At 33.5% G+C, this 12,925-nt stretch overlaps 1 protein-coding gene across 1 annotated transcript in view; it reads left to right on the top strand.

The window, feature by feature from the left end:
* TBL1XR1 (TBL1X/Y related 1) overlaps positions 1-12,437 on the top strand; it is a 188,174-nt gene extending 175,737 nt beyond the window's left edge. The window contains exons 13-16 of the mRNA XM_007454969.1: positions 2,662-2,789; positions 3,382-3,547; positions 6,545-6,646; positions 7,549-12,437. Coding sequence (XP_007455031.1) covers positions 2,662-2,789; positions 3,382-3,547; positions 6,545-6,646; positions 7,549-7,575 — 423 coding nt within the window. The 3' untranslated portion in view covers positions 7,576-12,437. The remainder of the gene's footprint in view (positions 1-2,661; positions 2,790-3,381; positions 3,548-6,544; positions 6,647-7,548) is intronic.
* The last annotated feature ends 488 nt before the right edge of the window (positions 12,438-12,925 follow it).

The following is a 12,925-nucleotide window of genomic DNA, read 5'->3' as shown; positions in this document are numbered from 1 at the left end:
AGAGTATGGCACATACGAGGAAATGAAAGAAGGCCGGTGGCTATAGAGAGCCTACTGTCAGGGACTGAGTTGCAGCTAGAGAGAGAAGTTTAAATTAGAAAGTGTTAGAGAGCTTTTTTTAGTTCTAAGAATAATAAAAGGTCGTAGAATTTTAAAGCAGAAGCTAGAAGGATGGATAATGTCTAGTGAAGCCATATTTTGAGAACAAGGAACAGCAGATGAGTGAGAAGATTATGTCCAGCTTGGACAGTGCCTTTGAGTCATGCAAGTGGAGGTGCCAGGTCAGTCTGATGCTCAGAGAACAATTCTAAGCCTGACATAAAAAATTTGGGAATTCTCAATAGGTGGGTAGTCATTCAAAGCCATGGGCATGGACAAAATTGTGTAGGTAGAAATGTACAGAGTAAAAGAAGAGGAAAGCGTAAAAAAGTCTTAAGAAACTCTAGCATTTAGCAGCTCAAGAGGAGTGAGACTCCAACAGGAAATTGGAATGACCTCAGTGGAAACAGTGTGTAAAGAGAAGAGTACTTCAAGGGAGGTGATGGATGAGAGTGGTCAGTGTTATCAGTGCTATCGAAAGCTCACATGAAATATCAATGTTTTGGAAACATACCTTTTGGATTTATTTACATGGAGTTATGTATACCTAGGATACAAAAACATGATGTTATTGCTTCATTATCTCATTAGTTTCATTGCAGAAATGTGAAGCACAGCTAATTTTTGTTTCTTTGTTGGTACTTGGGTTTGGTGTATGTGTGTTTGTATTTGGCAAGGGTTTCCCCCCATGTCTTTACTGAATGATTTTGTTAGAAATACTGTTGGTGTAGGTTTCTCTTAATTTTTGCTCAAAAATAATATGAATTATTTTTTAACCTGTATACATAGGCATGTTTTCAACTCTAGAAAGGCGTATTCTCTACACACCATTTTAACTTTACTGCTTTGTTACTTTTCACGGTTTCTTGTATGTGAATCATTTACAATTTCTGAATTTTATATGGGAAGAATACTTGACATGAGATCTACTCTTAACAGATTTTTAAGTGCACAAAACAAGTGTTATTGTCTGTAAGCACAATGCAGTGAGGCAGATCTCTAGAGCTGAGATTTTATGCTTGTTGATTAGCAGCCCCTCCCTGTGACCCCACCACCTCTGGCAACCACCATTCTTTTTTTTTCTTTTCCATTATGTTTTTTTTTCTTTTTTACACGAATAATTTATTTTTTATTTTTGTAACATCTTTATTGGAGTATAATTGCTTTACAATGAATGGTGTGTTAGTTTCTGTCCTTTATGGTTTATTATAGGATACTGAATACAGTTTCCTGTGCTATACTATAGGACCTTGCTGTTTATCCCCACCATTCTTTTCTTTGCTTTTATGAGTTGGACTCTTAGATACATCATGTAAACGGAATCATACAATATTCGTCCTTACAATTTATCCATGTTTGTCACATATTGCAGGATTTCCCCATATGTTAAGGCTGAATAATGCTCCATTGTATATATATGCATTTTCTTCATCCATTCATCCATTGATGGGCACTTAGGATGTTTCCATATCTTGGCTTTTATGAATAATGCTGCAGTGAACAAGGGCATACAGATGCCTCCTCAAGATCCTGATTTCGATTATTTTTTTTTTGGTAAATACCCAGAGTGGAATTGCTGATCATATATAATGGTAGTTGTAAAAATTTGGGGGAGCACCTCCATACTATTATTCATAGTGGCTACACCATTTTGCAATCATTTATCAGTAGTTTACAAGGTTTCCAATTTCTCCACAACCTTGACAACATTTTTAAAAATTTTAATAGCTATCCTAACAGTTGGGAAGTGGTATCTCATAGTTTTGATTTTCATTTCACTGATGATCAGTGACATTGGGCATCTCTTCATACACCACCTATTGGCCATTTGTGTATCTTCTCTGGAGAAATGTCTATTCAAGTCCTTTGTCCATTTCTAAATTGGGTAATTGAGTTTTTTTTGCTGTTGACTTGTAGGGTTTCTTTACATATTTTGGAAATTAACTCCTTATTGGATATATGGTTTGCAGTATTTTTTCTCATTCCATAGTTTGCCTTTTTACTTTATTGATTGTTTCCTTTGCTGTGCAGAAACTTTTAAATTGTATGTAGTACCGCTTGCTTTTTTTTTTTTTGCTTTCATTGCCTATGCTTTGGTGTCAACGTGAATCATATTATATTTATCTGTATGTTGCTTATCTATTTTCTCTTCCTGATTGCAAAATAGTTCCTGATTCTAAATTCTAAGAGGAATTTATAATGTAGACCGTTTATTTTAAAGGACAGCATAAAAACTAATGCCGTAAACATTGTAGGATCATTAACTGAGGAACTTACTGAATGTTGAAGTTTGTACCATCTGAAGCTGTCAAAAGTAATCTTAGAACTACAGTTAATTGAATCCTGAAGCCTCACAACAGTGAATATTTAGAAAGGACTTGAAGCTAATTTGTCATTTCTAAAAGATAAATATTAAATATATTCTACATTTTGATTTATTTGTATGTATTCTCTTGATCTCTATATTGTTCTGGTGTACTATATTTTGGATTGGCAAGATAATATTATAAAAGTACCCTTTGTATGGAAGAATAATTACATACCTTTTTCCTTTCTGCTTAGATATGGAGTATGAAGCAAGACAACTGTGTCCATGATTTGCAAGCACATAATAAAGAGATTTATACTATCAAGTGGAGTCCAACAGGGCCAGGGACAAATAATCCAAATGCCAACCTCATGTTAGCAAGGTAACATTTCTGTTTTGCTTTTCCTTTATGAGTCTTTTACAAAGAAAACCTCTTATAAATATGACAGAAAATTAGGAAAAATTCCATGAAATGGGAATGTATCCTACAAGGAATATATTTTTTTAATGGGAACCTTTAGACACAGAGTTTTATTATTATTTCAGGTCATAATGGATGTTTGTATCTGGAGATAGCAAATAATTTACTGATAATATCAAATATTGATTAAAACCCAAGTAATTGAGGCATAATGCAATAAAGTTTTTTCAGCATTTAAAAAAAATAAGTTAAAAATATATTTAATGTAGCATTTCAAAACCGTGGGTCAATATAAAGGAGTTATTTAAAGAGTAAAGGAATACAGTGAATTAGCTCATTTATATTTTCCAGTTTACAGACTTGGAGATGCCCTTAATGAAGCTGCCGTGTCTCCGATTAGCTTTGTTTCCAGAACACTTTCTTCCTAACAGCACAGTCTGCTTCTCATGAGGAATTCAGGGCTAGCTATTAGGAATGTCTGAATATTATAGATTGGGGGTGGGGCTGAGAGTATTTCATTACTTATAAAATCTTTTTTTTTCTCCCTTGTCAGTGCATCCTTTGATTCTACTGTTAGATTATGGGATGTAGACCGAGGAATTTGCATCCATACTCTGACAAAACACCAAGAGCCTGTATACAGTGTAGCTTTCAGTCCTGATGGCAGGTATCTGGCGAGTGGTTCTTTTGACAAATGTGTGCACATCTGGAACACACAGGTATGTCCAAGTTATTTAAATAGTCAAGTGTTCTTATATAAGAATATAAGAAGCATTTGTCTAAACAAAATTTTTTTTTTTTAGTTTTGGTTGTCATTCCTTTTGTGTCATTAATTCAGTTCGTTTTTATATGAGCAGTTTTTGGGGGGAATTTACAGCTAAGTAAAGATCGAAACCAGCTGAAGTGAGATTTTCATAATATGGACCAAAATTTAGAGTCTGTGTTTTATTTTTTCCAGCAGTTTTGCAGGCATGATATGTGAGAGTTTAAGATGCATTTATTTAGATAAATGATACCATTTCTTTATGTTCTAAAAGAATTGTCTTCAGAGAAGGTATATATGAGCAGTTTAAAAAATGTGTTAAAGGACAAGGTTTTACAATTGAGCACATAATTTATCAGAAACGAACTTAAAACTATGTACCACCTTTTTAGGGACAGTGCTACAGAGATCCTTTCTTAAAAATGGAGAAAACAGTTTTGTTGCTCTCATTATTTTAATCTTTTCAGTGTTTTAGTTTTTACATGCTAAATACTTTTTCTTTAATATCAGTCATGTGACTCTCCCTGCCCCACCCCCTGTTCAAAAATCAGATCTTTACTGCTTGTATTATATGCACAGTAAGTTATTGTGGGTTATTTCTCTTTGTGTTGCTGATCACCATAGTTGGTCAGCCTATTTTGCATAAATCATCATTTTCCCATATTATTTTTGATTTAAGTTATACATTCAAATGGTCTCCAGCACCCTCCCCCCATTATAAAAAGGTATACACTGAGAAGTTTTGCTCCCATTTTTTTCTTGGTCCTCTACAGATAACTTTTTTTTATCAGTTTCTCTTTCATTCTTCTTGAGGTTTTTTGTAAATAAAAGCATTATGATTCTTTCATTTTATACTTCCACTGTTTTATTTTTTCATTTATATTATACTCCCTTAGAATTGGTTTTTATATATGGTGTGAGGCATAGTTCTAATTCTGTCTTTATGGATCACCAGTTTTCTTGGCACTATTTACTGTCCCTTCACTGTTTCAGAATGTCACTTCTTCCATATACTACGTTCTTGTATGTTTTGTTCATAGATTCTCTTGTATTCCATTGATTGATACATTTGTATATACCTGCGTTGTTAGTTTAATTTTAATGACTGTAACTTTGTTATTCCCCCTCATTAAGTCTTTTTATTTTTCCTTCAGTAAAGTTTTATAATTTCTTCATAAAGATCTTCTTTTTTACAAAATGTATTCTGAGATGCCTTATGGATTTTATTGTTACTGTGTATAGCATGTTTTAAAAAATAATATTCCTTTTACTTACTGGTGGTGCTCATGTTTGGAACATTATGAATTTTGGCATGTTGATGTTGACTCCATCAAACCTACTGAGCCCTCTCATTACTTCTAATTACTTCCCGGCTTGCAGGATCTTAGTTCCCCGACCAGGGATTGAACCCATGCCCCCTGCAGTGGAAGCACGGAGTCCTAACCACTGGGCCATCAGGGAATTCCCAATCTTTCTGTTTCGATTGAATAGCAGAGGCTTTATAGATAATCTGCCGGTTGTATACATTTTCCATCACTCATTCACTCCATTTTGAGTAAATTAATTTAAAATAAAATTTGGGTATAGAACCGTAGAGTTCTAAGGGAAGATACTGCTAGACTTCTAAGGGCATTTGAGTAACCATACTGTTTTGTTGTATCACTATTGTGTATCAAAATGTCATTTTACTTTTTTTCTTTTAAGTTTGAAAATAGCAAAATGCATCTTGTGAGTTTTCAGTGCAGGAGAAAGTAATTGTCTTTTTGTCAATATGTACATCTATTTTTTTCTTTCATTACTTGGATGATATGTTATCTAAGCATTTGACAGTTAAATTGTTACAGTCTGGTCAGAACACAGGTTTGAGTAGATGCTGAGGATCCTTTGGCTTTTGTTAATGTGATAGCTCTGGCTTGTTGACCGTGCTGTTTCGGTTCAATTATAGCCTGATTCAAGCTTAGAAATTGGTAAGTACTATTGAAAGACAGTGTCGGTTTTTAACCCCAAAATTGACAATCCTGTAGATTTGACTCTCTATACAACAGCCTATCTTAGATCTCGTTGGCACCACTCCATTCTCTTCTAATTAACTGTAGGTACTTAAGGCCTCCTGTACTCGTGCTTTTTCATTAATCTCTTAAATTGTGAGAAATTTTAGGTAGGAGGAAAAGAACAGTTGAGACTTCCCATTGTGATCTTCTAGCTTAGTGATTAGCTTAGGGCTGGCTGTCTCAAAAGGTTATGTCTTGGTGCCATGTTGTGTTTAGGTAGTTCTGCTACTTCCAGTTTGAGCTTTTTTAGTTCACCCTGAAGCTGAGAGATACTTTTCCGGTTTGTCAGGACAGAACACCGGAAGCATATTTTTCATTATTTTTCATTTCTCACAGCAGAACCTCTGACCTTTTCCCTGTTTAATAACTGGTTTCCTAGGAGAATACATTTTTGTACTAAGTTTCAATTATTGAATGGCAGCTGAATGATTTTGGTTTCCATTGCCGAAGGAATAAAATAATTGAGTTATATTTATGAGTCGGCTAAATGATGATGAAATTGGTAGTGTTCCTGGTTGTACTTTGTTTTCTTTTAACTTAAAAACATCTTTCAATAATAATGTACATATGCTCTTTTAACTTCTTTTATAATTCTCCTAGCTTAGGGGCACTTCTAGGGTCAAAGAGACCAAAGATACCTTAGCTAAGAATGGTTATCAATACTGGAGAAGTGGTGTGTGTGTGTGTGTGTGTGTGTGGTCTGTTGAGAGCAGGCTAGTGCTGTCTGTTTGTAAAAGGATCATCATTTTACATTTCTGGTATTTCAGAACTTGTTTATTTTGAAGTTGAAGCTAAATCCTACATTGGATTGCTAGAAATAAAGCCATATAATATTTTTACCTCAGTATTTGAACATATATAATAATATATTATTTTTAAGATTCCGCTTCTCATTATTTTAGACAGGTGCTCTAGTTCACAGCTATAGGGGAACAGGTGGAATTTTTGAAGTTTGTTGGAATGCAGCAGGAGACAAGGTTGGAGCCAGTGCATCAGATGGTTCAGTAAGTATATAATGAAGTGTTTCCAAAGGGTGTGTGTGTGTGTGTGTGTGTGTGTGTGTGTGTGTGTGTGTGTCTGTGTCTGTGTGTGTGTAAGAAAGAGAGAAAGCATAGTGAATAAATGTGGCTTGTTGTGACTACAAAAGTGTTCTTTTTAAAAAAAAATTTTATGATATGGGTATTGACCTTTTTTACCGAAGGCTCTATACTTTTTATGTTTATTTCATTCAGATAATGTAAACAGAATTTAGGCTGTCTTTGCCAGAAGAGTGCCTTCATAATCAAGAAATGGACAGTTACTTTTAGTGTAAAACTTCATCACTGAAATTAAGTGTAGCACTGTGAGAGAGACTTGAATTTTTAATGCCTATTTTTGCCTTCTCTTCCTTGCAGAAGAGTGTTGGTGGCCCAGGGAAGGGGAAATAGAGGCAGTTGGGTCTGCATTGAGGAATGTGTGATACCAAGAGACTTTCAGGATGAGGTTGGCCATGCATTCACAGAAATACTAGTTATGGCTTCTAAAGTTCTGAAAGCCAAGGGAAGATGGAAAGGGGATAGCTATTAGCTGTTTGCTGAAGCAATAGCTTAATGTAATCTGTAGTATCTTTCATTAAGATCCAAGAGATAGAAAATGGTCTATTTTGAGTATATTTTTTCTACTTTTTAATTAACAGAGAGTAAATCTTCAGCATGTTAGCCATGGTTCTTCCTCTGTAGTATTAACCCATGGTTGTTAACTCCGTCTGCTTTCAGACAATTTATCTGATTTCTGTTGGTGCCCATTGCTATGATTACTTTTGTTTTACCAGTTTCGTGAACTTGAAACTAAGAAATAGATTCCAAACTGTATAAAAATGTACAATGAAATTCTTTACACACTGGTTGATTATTTTAATTTCTTACAGGTTTGTGTATTAGACCTACGGAAATAGCGCTACTAGTTGGAAGCCATGGACCGACTATGAATGTGTATATAGCCAAAATGACTGTCCCCGACCCAAGTACTGCTATAGTCCCACTTGAACCATGGCCAGTCCACTACAGCCAAATCTAAGAGAAATATATACATACAGTGTATATAAACAAAATTGCACCCTGAAGATGACAGAATTTTGTCACAGCTTGTGAATTCTGTTCACCAAGTGCTGGAATCTAATCTGCTGTGCCCCTAAAATAGCATTTAGAAGTTTTGGATATGAAAAACAGAAGAGAGAAAAAAATAAGCGTTATAAAAGCAGCCCATACATGTACGAGTTTTTGGATACTAATGACAGCCTTGTTTCTCCCCTTTGAATCAGCAGACACCATGGATTATATTCTTTTTTCCCTTCAGTAGTTTAGCAGTTTGTATGTACAGAGAAAACGGACTTACAAAAACTTGCAGCAGTAGTTTGTTCTTGCTTTTAAACTTTGTTTTTGGTTTAGTTTATGGATGCATGAAGTAAGGGAGTGAATCAGTTTCTTGTTTATATTTTTTTCACCTTTTAAACAAAAAATTCTTAAAAATATTTTAATGCATTCTTTTGAAGAGATAGATGTTTGGTACATTTATGGCTCCCAGAGCATATATTCGATTGGTGCATGTTGTAGAAGGGGGAATTGGAAATTAAATGGAACTATATGACTTTGGTCATGTCAATCTGTAAGACACATCAGTAAAAGGGTATTATGCTCTGTTTTTGCTTTTGCTTTGTTTTTTTGTTGTGTGGTTTTTTTTTTTCCCCCTCTGGTTTTTTTGTTTTGTTTTTTGGTGATGTGGCTTAAATGCAATAGTTTCTTTTTTGGGACATATTTCTGCCAATTAAAGACTAGAAGGGCACAAAAAATTTTTTAATACCATAGAGAAGATGCATAAAAAAAAATCTTCTGATGTCTTGTAGCCATAACTAAATTATGGTTAAAATGTGCACTATTGTGAAAAGGAGCAAAGTAGGTTTGAGTTTTTTTTGTTGTTTGTTTATTTGTTTCTTTTGCTTTGTTTTTTAAGAGATTAAAATGTTTCTGGATAAGGATTAGCTTCTCAAAGTGACCATCATTCTGTGTAGAAGCTTAAATATGTAATGTAACCAAACTCCAGTATTAAAAATCTCTCATGTTATTTTTCTTTTTACAAAGCAAGATAACAACATATAACACTGCCATTACATGGCAAAATGTTTGCTACCTTAGTTTAGAAACAATCTTTAAAACAAAAGACTTGCTTCAAGGTGTCTTCACATAGCGGTGATTCAAAAATTTTTAAAAAGGTATAATTGCACTAACCTCCCTGCTGCTCTAATTCTGCATTTGTGGTACTTGTGACTACATTTTTTCAAATAATAGATAGATTTAAGCTGCTATGTTTCGTTTTTTCAGTAATCACTACTATATCATGTCTTTTACTCTGTTTATAATATCACGTATTTTCTTAAAGGTATAGGTATCAGATCAAAAACCTCCTGTGCTCATGCAACTAAAAGCTAAAATATACAGAATCTACAAATGATAGCATGGGGCTATGTTTATATGTGTGATTAACAGGGTTTGTCATGATTAATGTAATAATCCAGAAGTGTCGATTTTGAAGAGAATAGTTGTCAAATTTATGTCTCAAAGATTTTAATTAAGGAATATCATTTATTATCAAGCTTGGCAAATTTATAACACTGTCACTAATTATTTTGAAGCTTTTACTGCTAAAATTTTAACCTATGTTTTAAGTTTAGGTAGAAACTGATTTAACGCAAGTAATGCAGCTTTGATTTTCAGCATTTGTTATTTTGCTGTTTTTACAAAACAGCATTGATTGAAGCAAGTCTTGGTTTTACTAAGGTAGGATAGCATTTGCTATTGGTAAAGAGAATAAATACACTTAATTTCACAATACATTGCTATGTGTACCCCAGTTGTTGTTAGTGGGGACTATGATACTGTAATAATATTTTTTAAAATTTACATCCAGAGAGGCAGTCATTCATGATGGTTTTGTGCCAGCTGTTTTTAGGGTTTTCGATCACATTATAGATATTTAGAACTATTACCCTGTGACTTACGTAGGAAACCTAATACGCTGAGTATCTGGCACTTGAAATCCTGCTTTTATTGCTGGAGGTCCACATCTGTGGTTGACCTCTGTTGTTGTTTTAAAAAAGTAAATAAAATTTTAAAAATCTGTGCAATAATTTTTAAATGTGCTCCCAGGAATAGACACAAATGTTTTGAGTATGTTTAAGCTGCATTTTCCTTTAGCGATGCATTTGTCAATTGCACTGAATTTAAATCTGAAAGTCAGAGGTGATTATTAATAGTACTTTTTGTATTTTGATATGGACAGTTTATTCATTTACATACAGTTATTGACTTTTTTTCCCCAGCTGATTAAAAGATAGTCATGAAGTTCTGCAGTATAGCTGCCAAAATAGACAGCTACATGTTTATGGTGTTGTCATCTTCTCTGTTTTTGGGGGGGGGGTTTTTTGTTGTTGTTGTTGTTGTTTTTATCTCTAGCTATTTTACTTAAGCATAATAGCCACAATAGGACATATAAAAGATTATAAATACAGAGCTTTATTATCCTGAAGTCTTGGGTCTTTTAAGTATAAACTATCAGAAAGGTATCCATTTTGTAGGCTTGGGTTCTTTGTGAGCATACAGTTATTTCTTTTTGCTGCTGTTCTCACCATCATCATTGCCTGCTGATGTGCCACGATGCTGCTCCAGTAGACATAAATAAGATTGCCTCTAATTTGAGCAGTAACATGATTATAAGAGACCAAGTTTCACAGCCTGTAAAGTTCTATTTTTGAGGTTCTTGCTTATTTTTCCTTCGTTTTTTTTTTTTCTCTCTAAGAACTTATCTGAAGATCTACTGATTCCAGTAGATTTTCTGTGGTATTCATTATATATCATTGTTGTATAGGCTACTGTAAGAAACTTATAAGGAAAAATAGAAAGGAAAACTTGAATGAATAGAATACTCATTGATTAAAATAGAATAAGGAAAGAGCAGCTGTCACTCTTAAACATCGTAAAGGAATATCTTTTTTCTTCTCCATGTAGGAAATCCTCTAAGTTCTTATATTTGTTCCATTCCCAATTTCCTGTCATTGATCAGGTACCATCATTGACTTTCAAGTGACTTTTAGAAGTGGTTAACTTTTAATTTCCTAATAGGTCTTAGAGTATATTGACTTCTGTTTTAATTAGTTATTCTCTAGGTAAGTATGTTTTAGGATTAAACACCTTTTACAGATACTGAAAGTGCCTCCTTTTGTGGTGTAAAAAACAAATTATGGTGCAAAAAGTAATCATTAGATTGAATTACATGAAGGTTTTTTGCTTTTTGACATATAAAAATGTCAAGAGAAAGGCCAAAGATTTGTACTTTTTCACTTAACTTATAAAGCACTCCTTTTTTCCTTAAACTTATTTCTGTCAAATTAGATTTAATGAGAGAGTACTATTTTTAAGGAGCTATCTGTTTATGTAGAATGATTTTGTTAAGAGTAATGTAAACTATTATTGAGTAGAGGCCTGAAGAGGAGTATGCATTTTTGCTGTTTAAAGGAATCACAAATGACCATTCTTATGTCAGCAAAAATGTTGTTTTACTAGATAAGTAGAAAAAATAAATCTCAAATGCAGTGCTATTTACTCTTTTCAAACAGTTTTCATTTTCTTAAGCACATTGTACATTTCTATAGAACCCGCATTTATTCTCACATGCTAAGGACGGTACTTGCATTTGGTGAATTACTGTTGACAGTTTCCACAGAAATCCTATTTCAGTGGACCAACATTGTGGCATGGCAGCAAATGCCAACATTTTGGGGAATAGCAGCAAATCTACAAGAGACCCTGGTTGGTTTTTTGTTTGTTTGTTTGTTTGTTTTCTTCTGAATCAGCAGGGACGGAAGGGGAGTTAGGGAAGTTTTGAACTACTCCTTCCTGTAATAGCTCTGACGTGTCACATTCAATATCAGCTTTTTTTAAAAAAAAAAAAAAACAAAACGTGATTCTAACTAAATGTAGAAGAGAGCAAAAAAAAAAAGAAAAAGTGTTCACTTTTTTAATACACTGATTTAGAAATTTGATGTCTTATATCAGTAGTTCTGAAGTATTAATAGCATTCTTTATTTCCACCTTTACGTTGACAGTGTTGAAGCAGGGTGAATAACTAGGGCATATTTTTTTTTCTAGTAAGCTGTTTCATGATGTTTTCTTTGGAGTTTCTGGATAAGTTCAAGAAAACATTCTGCATGTTGTATCTAGTCTAATGTACTTTTCCATCTCATTAAAAACAAAAACAGACAGACTGCATTCTGTAGCTCTGTAATCCCTAAATACAGAAGTAATTTTCTTCTTTCCTGACTTTGACATTGTAGCTATAATATTCTAATTTTGATTTTTACAAATCCTTTGGGTCTAATTCTGTGAGCCTACTTATAGCACTGGATTAAAATGTCTGCATCATTTCTTTAGTTATCCAGTTAACTTTAAAACTGTTGTACAAGTGTAAACCAGCCCATGACAGTTTTTTGTACATGTTAAAGAACTTTATTGTTCAGTTTTCATGATTATTGTGTAAGGAAGACTGATATAGATGTTCTATGCTGTCCTGGACCATGTTAATTACACTTATGATGTATTTTGGTTCCACATCACAATGATTTGTCCCCAATGACCCTTTTCTCCTTTCTAGGCACATTTTTTGTTGTTGTTGTTGTTGCAGTTTCCCTTTGCATTGTATTGCTTTGACAACTGTAATTTGAATCAGATCTGAAAGAGGTCCAGAATAAAATATATTTTGATATTATGTTGGCTGTGTACATATATAAAACCTTTGATATCTATGTAGTTTGTATAGACTATTTACTAGTCAAGTAAAGGGAGAGGGATGCTATTTCTTGTTTACAATTTCTTGTTTACATTTTATTGCAATTACTCCTCCAGTGTTCTTTTGTAGAATAAACTTTTTTGCTCTGACTTAGCCTTCATAACATATAGCATGTCTATTCTCCCATACTGGTTACCAGTTGTAACAACTGCCATCAGAACCCAAACCACTGTATTTCATAAATATATTGTTTTACAAGATAGACACTTTAAAGTAAGCCCATAGATAAAATTACAAATTTTACTATTTTATTACTTCTCGTAGGAGATAAGATTTTTTAAATGAAGGGATTACTTACTATTTTTATTAAAGACTAATAGAGCATTTAATCAGCTAAGGAATAACAATTAACTTTTGAATTATTTTAAAAAATCAGTGTTGTACTTAGAAGACATTGTTTCACATCA

The sequence above is a fragment of the Lipotes vexillifer genome, unplaced genomic scaffold (assembly GCF_000442215.2).
Source record: "Lipotes vexillifer unplaced genomic scaffold, Lipotes_vexillifer_v1.1 scaffold487, whole genome shotgun sequence".
In the NCBI taxonomy this organism is placed as follows: Eukaryota; Metazoa; Chordata; class Mammalia; order Artiodactyla; family Lipotidae; genus Lipotes; species Lipotes vexillifer.
Note: the sequence above shows the minus strand (reverse complement) of the source record. Positions and strands in the feature narration are given on the sequence as shown.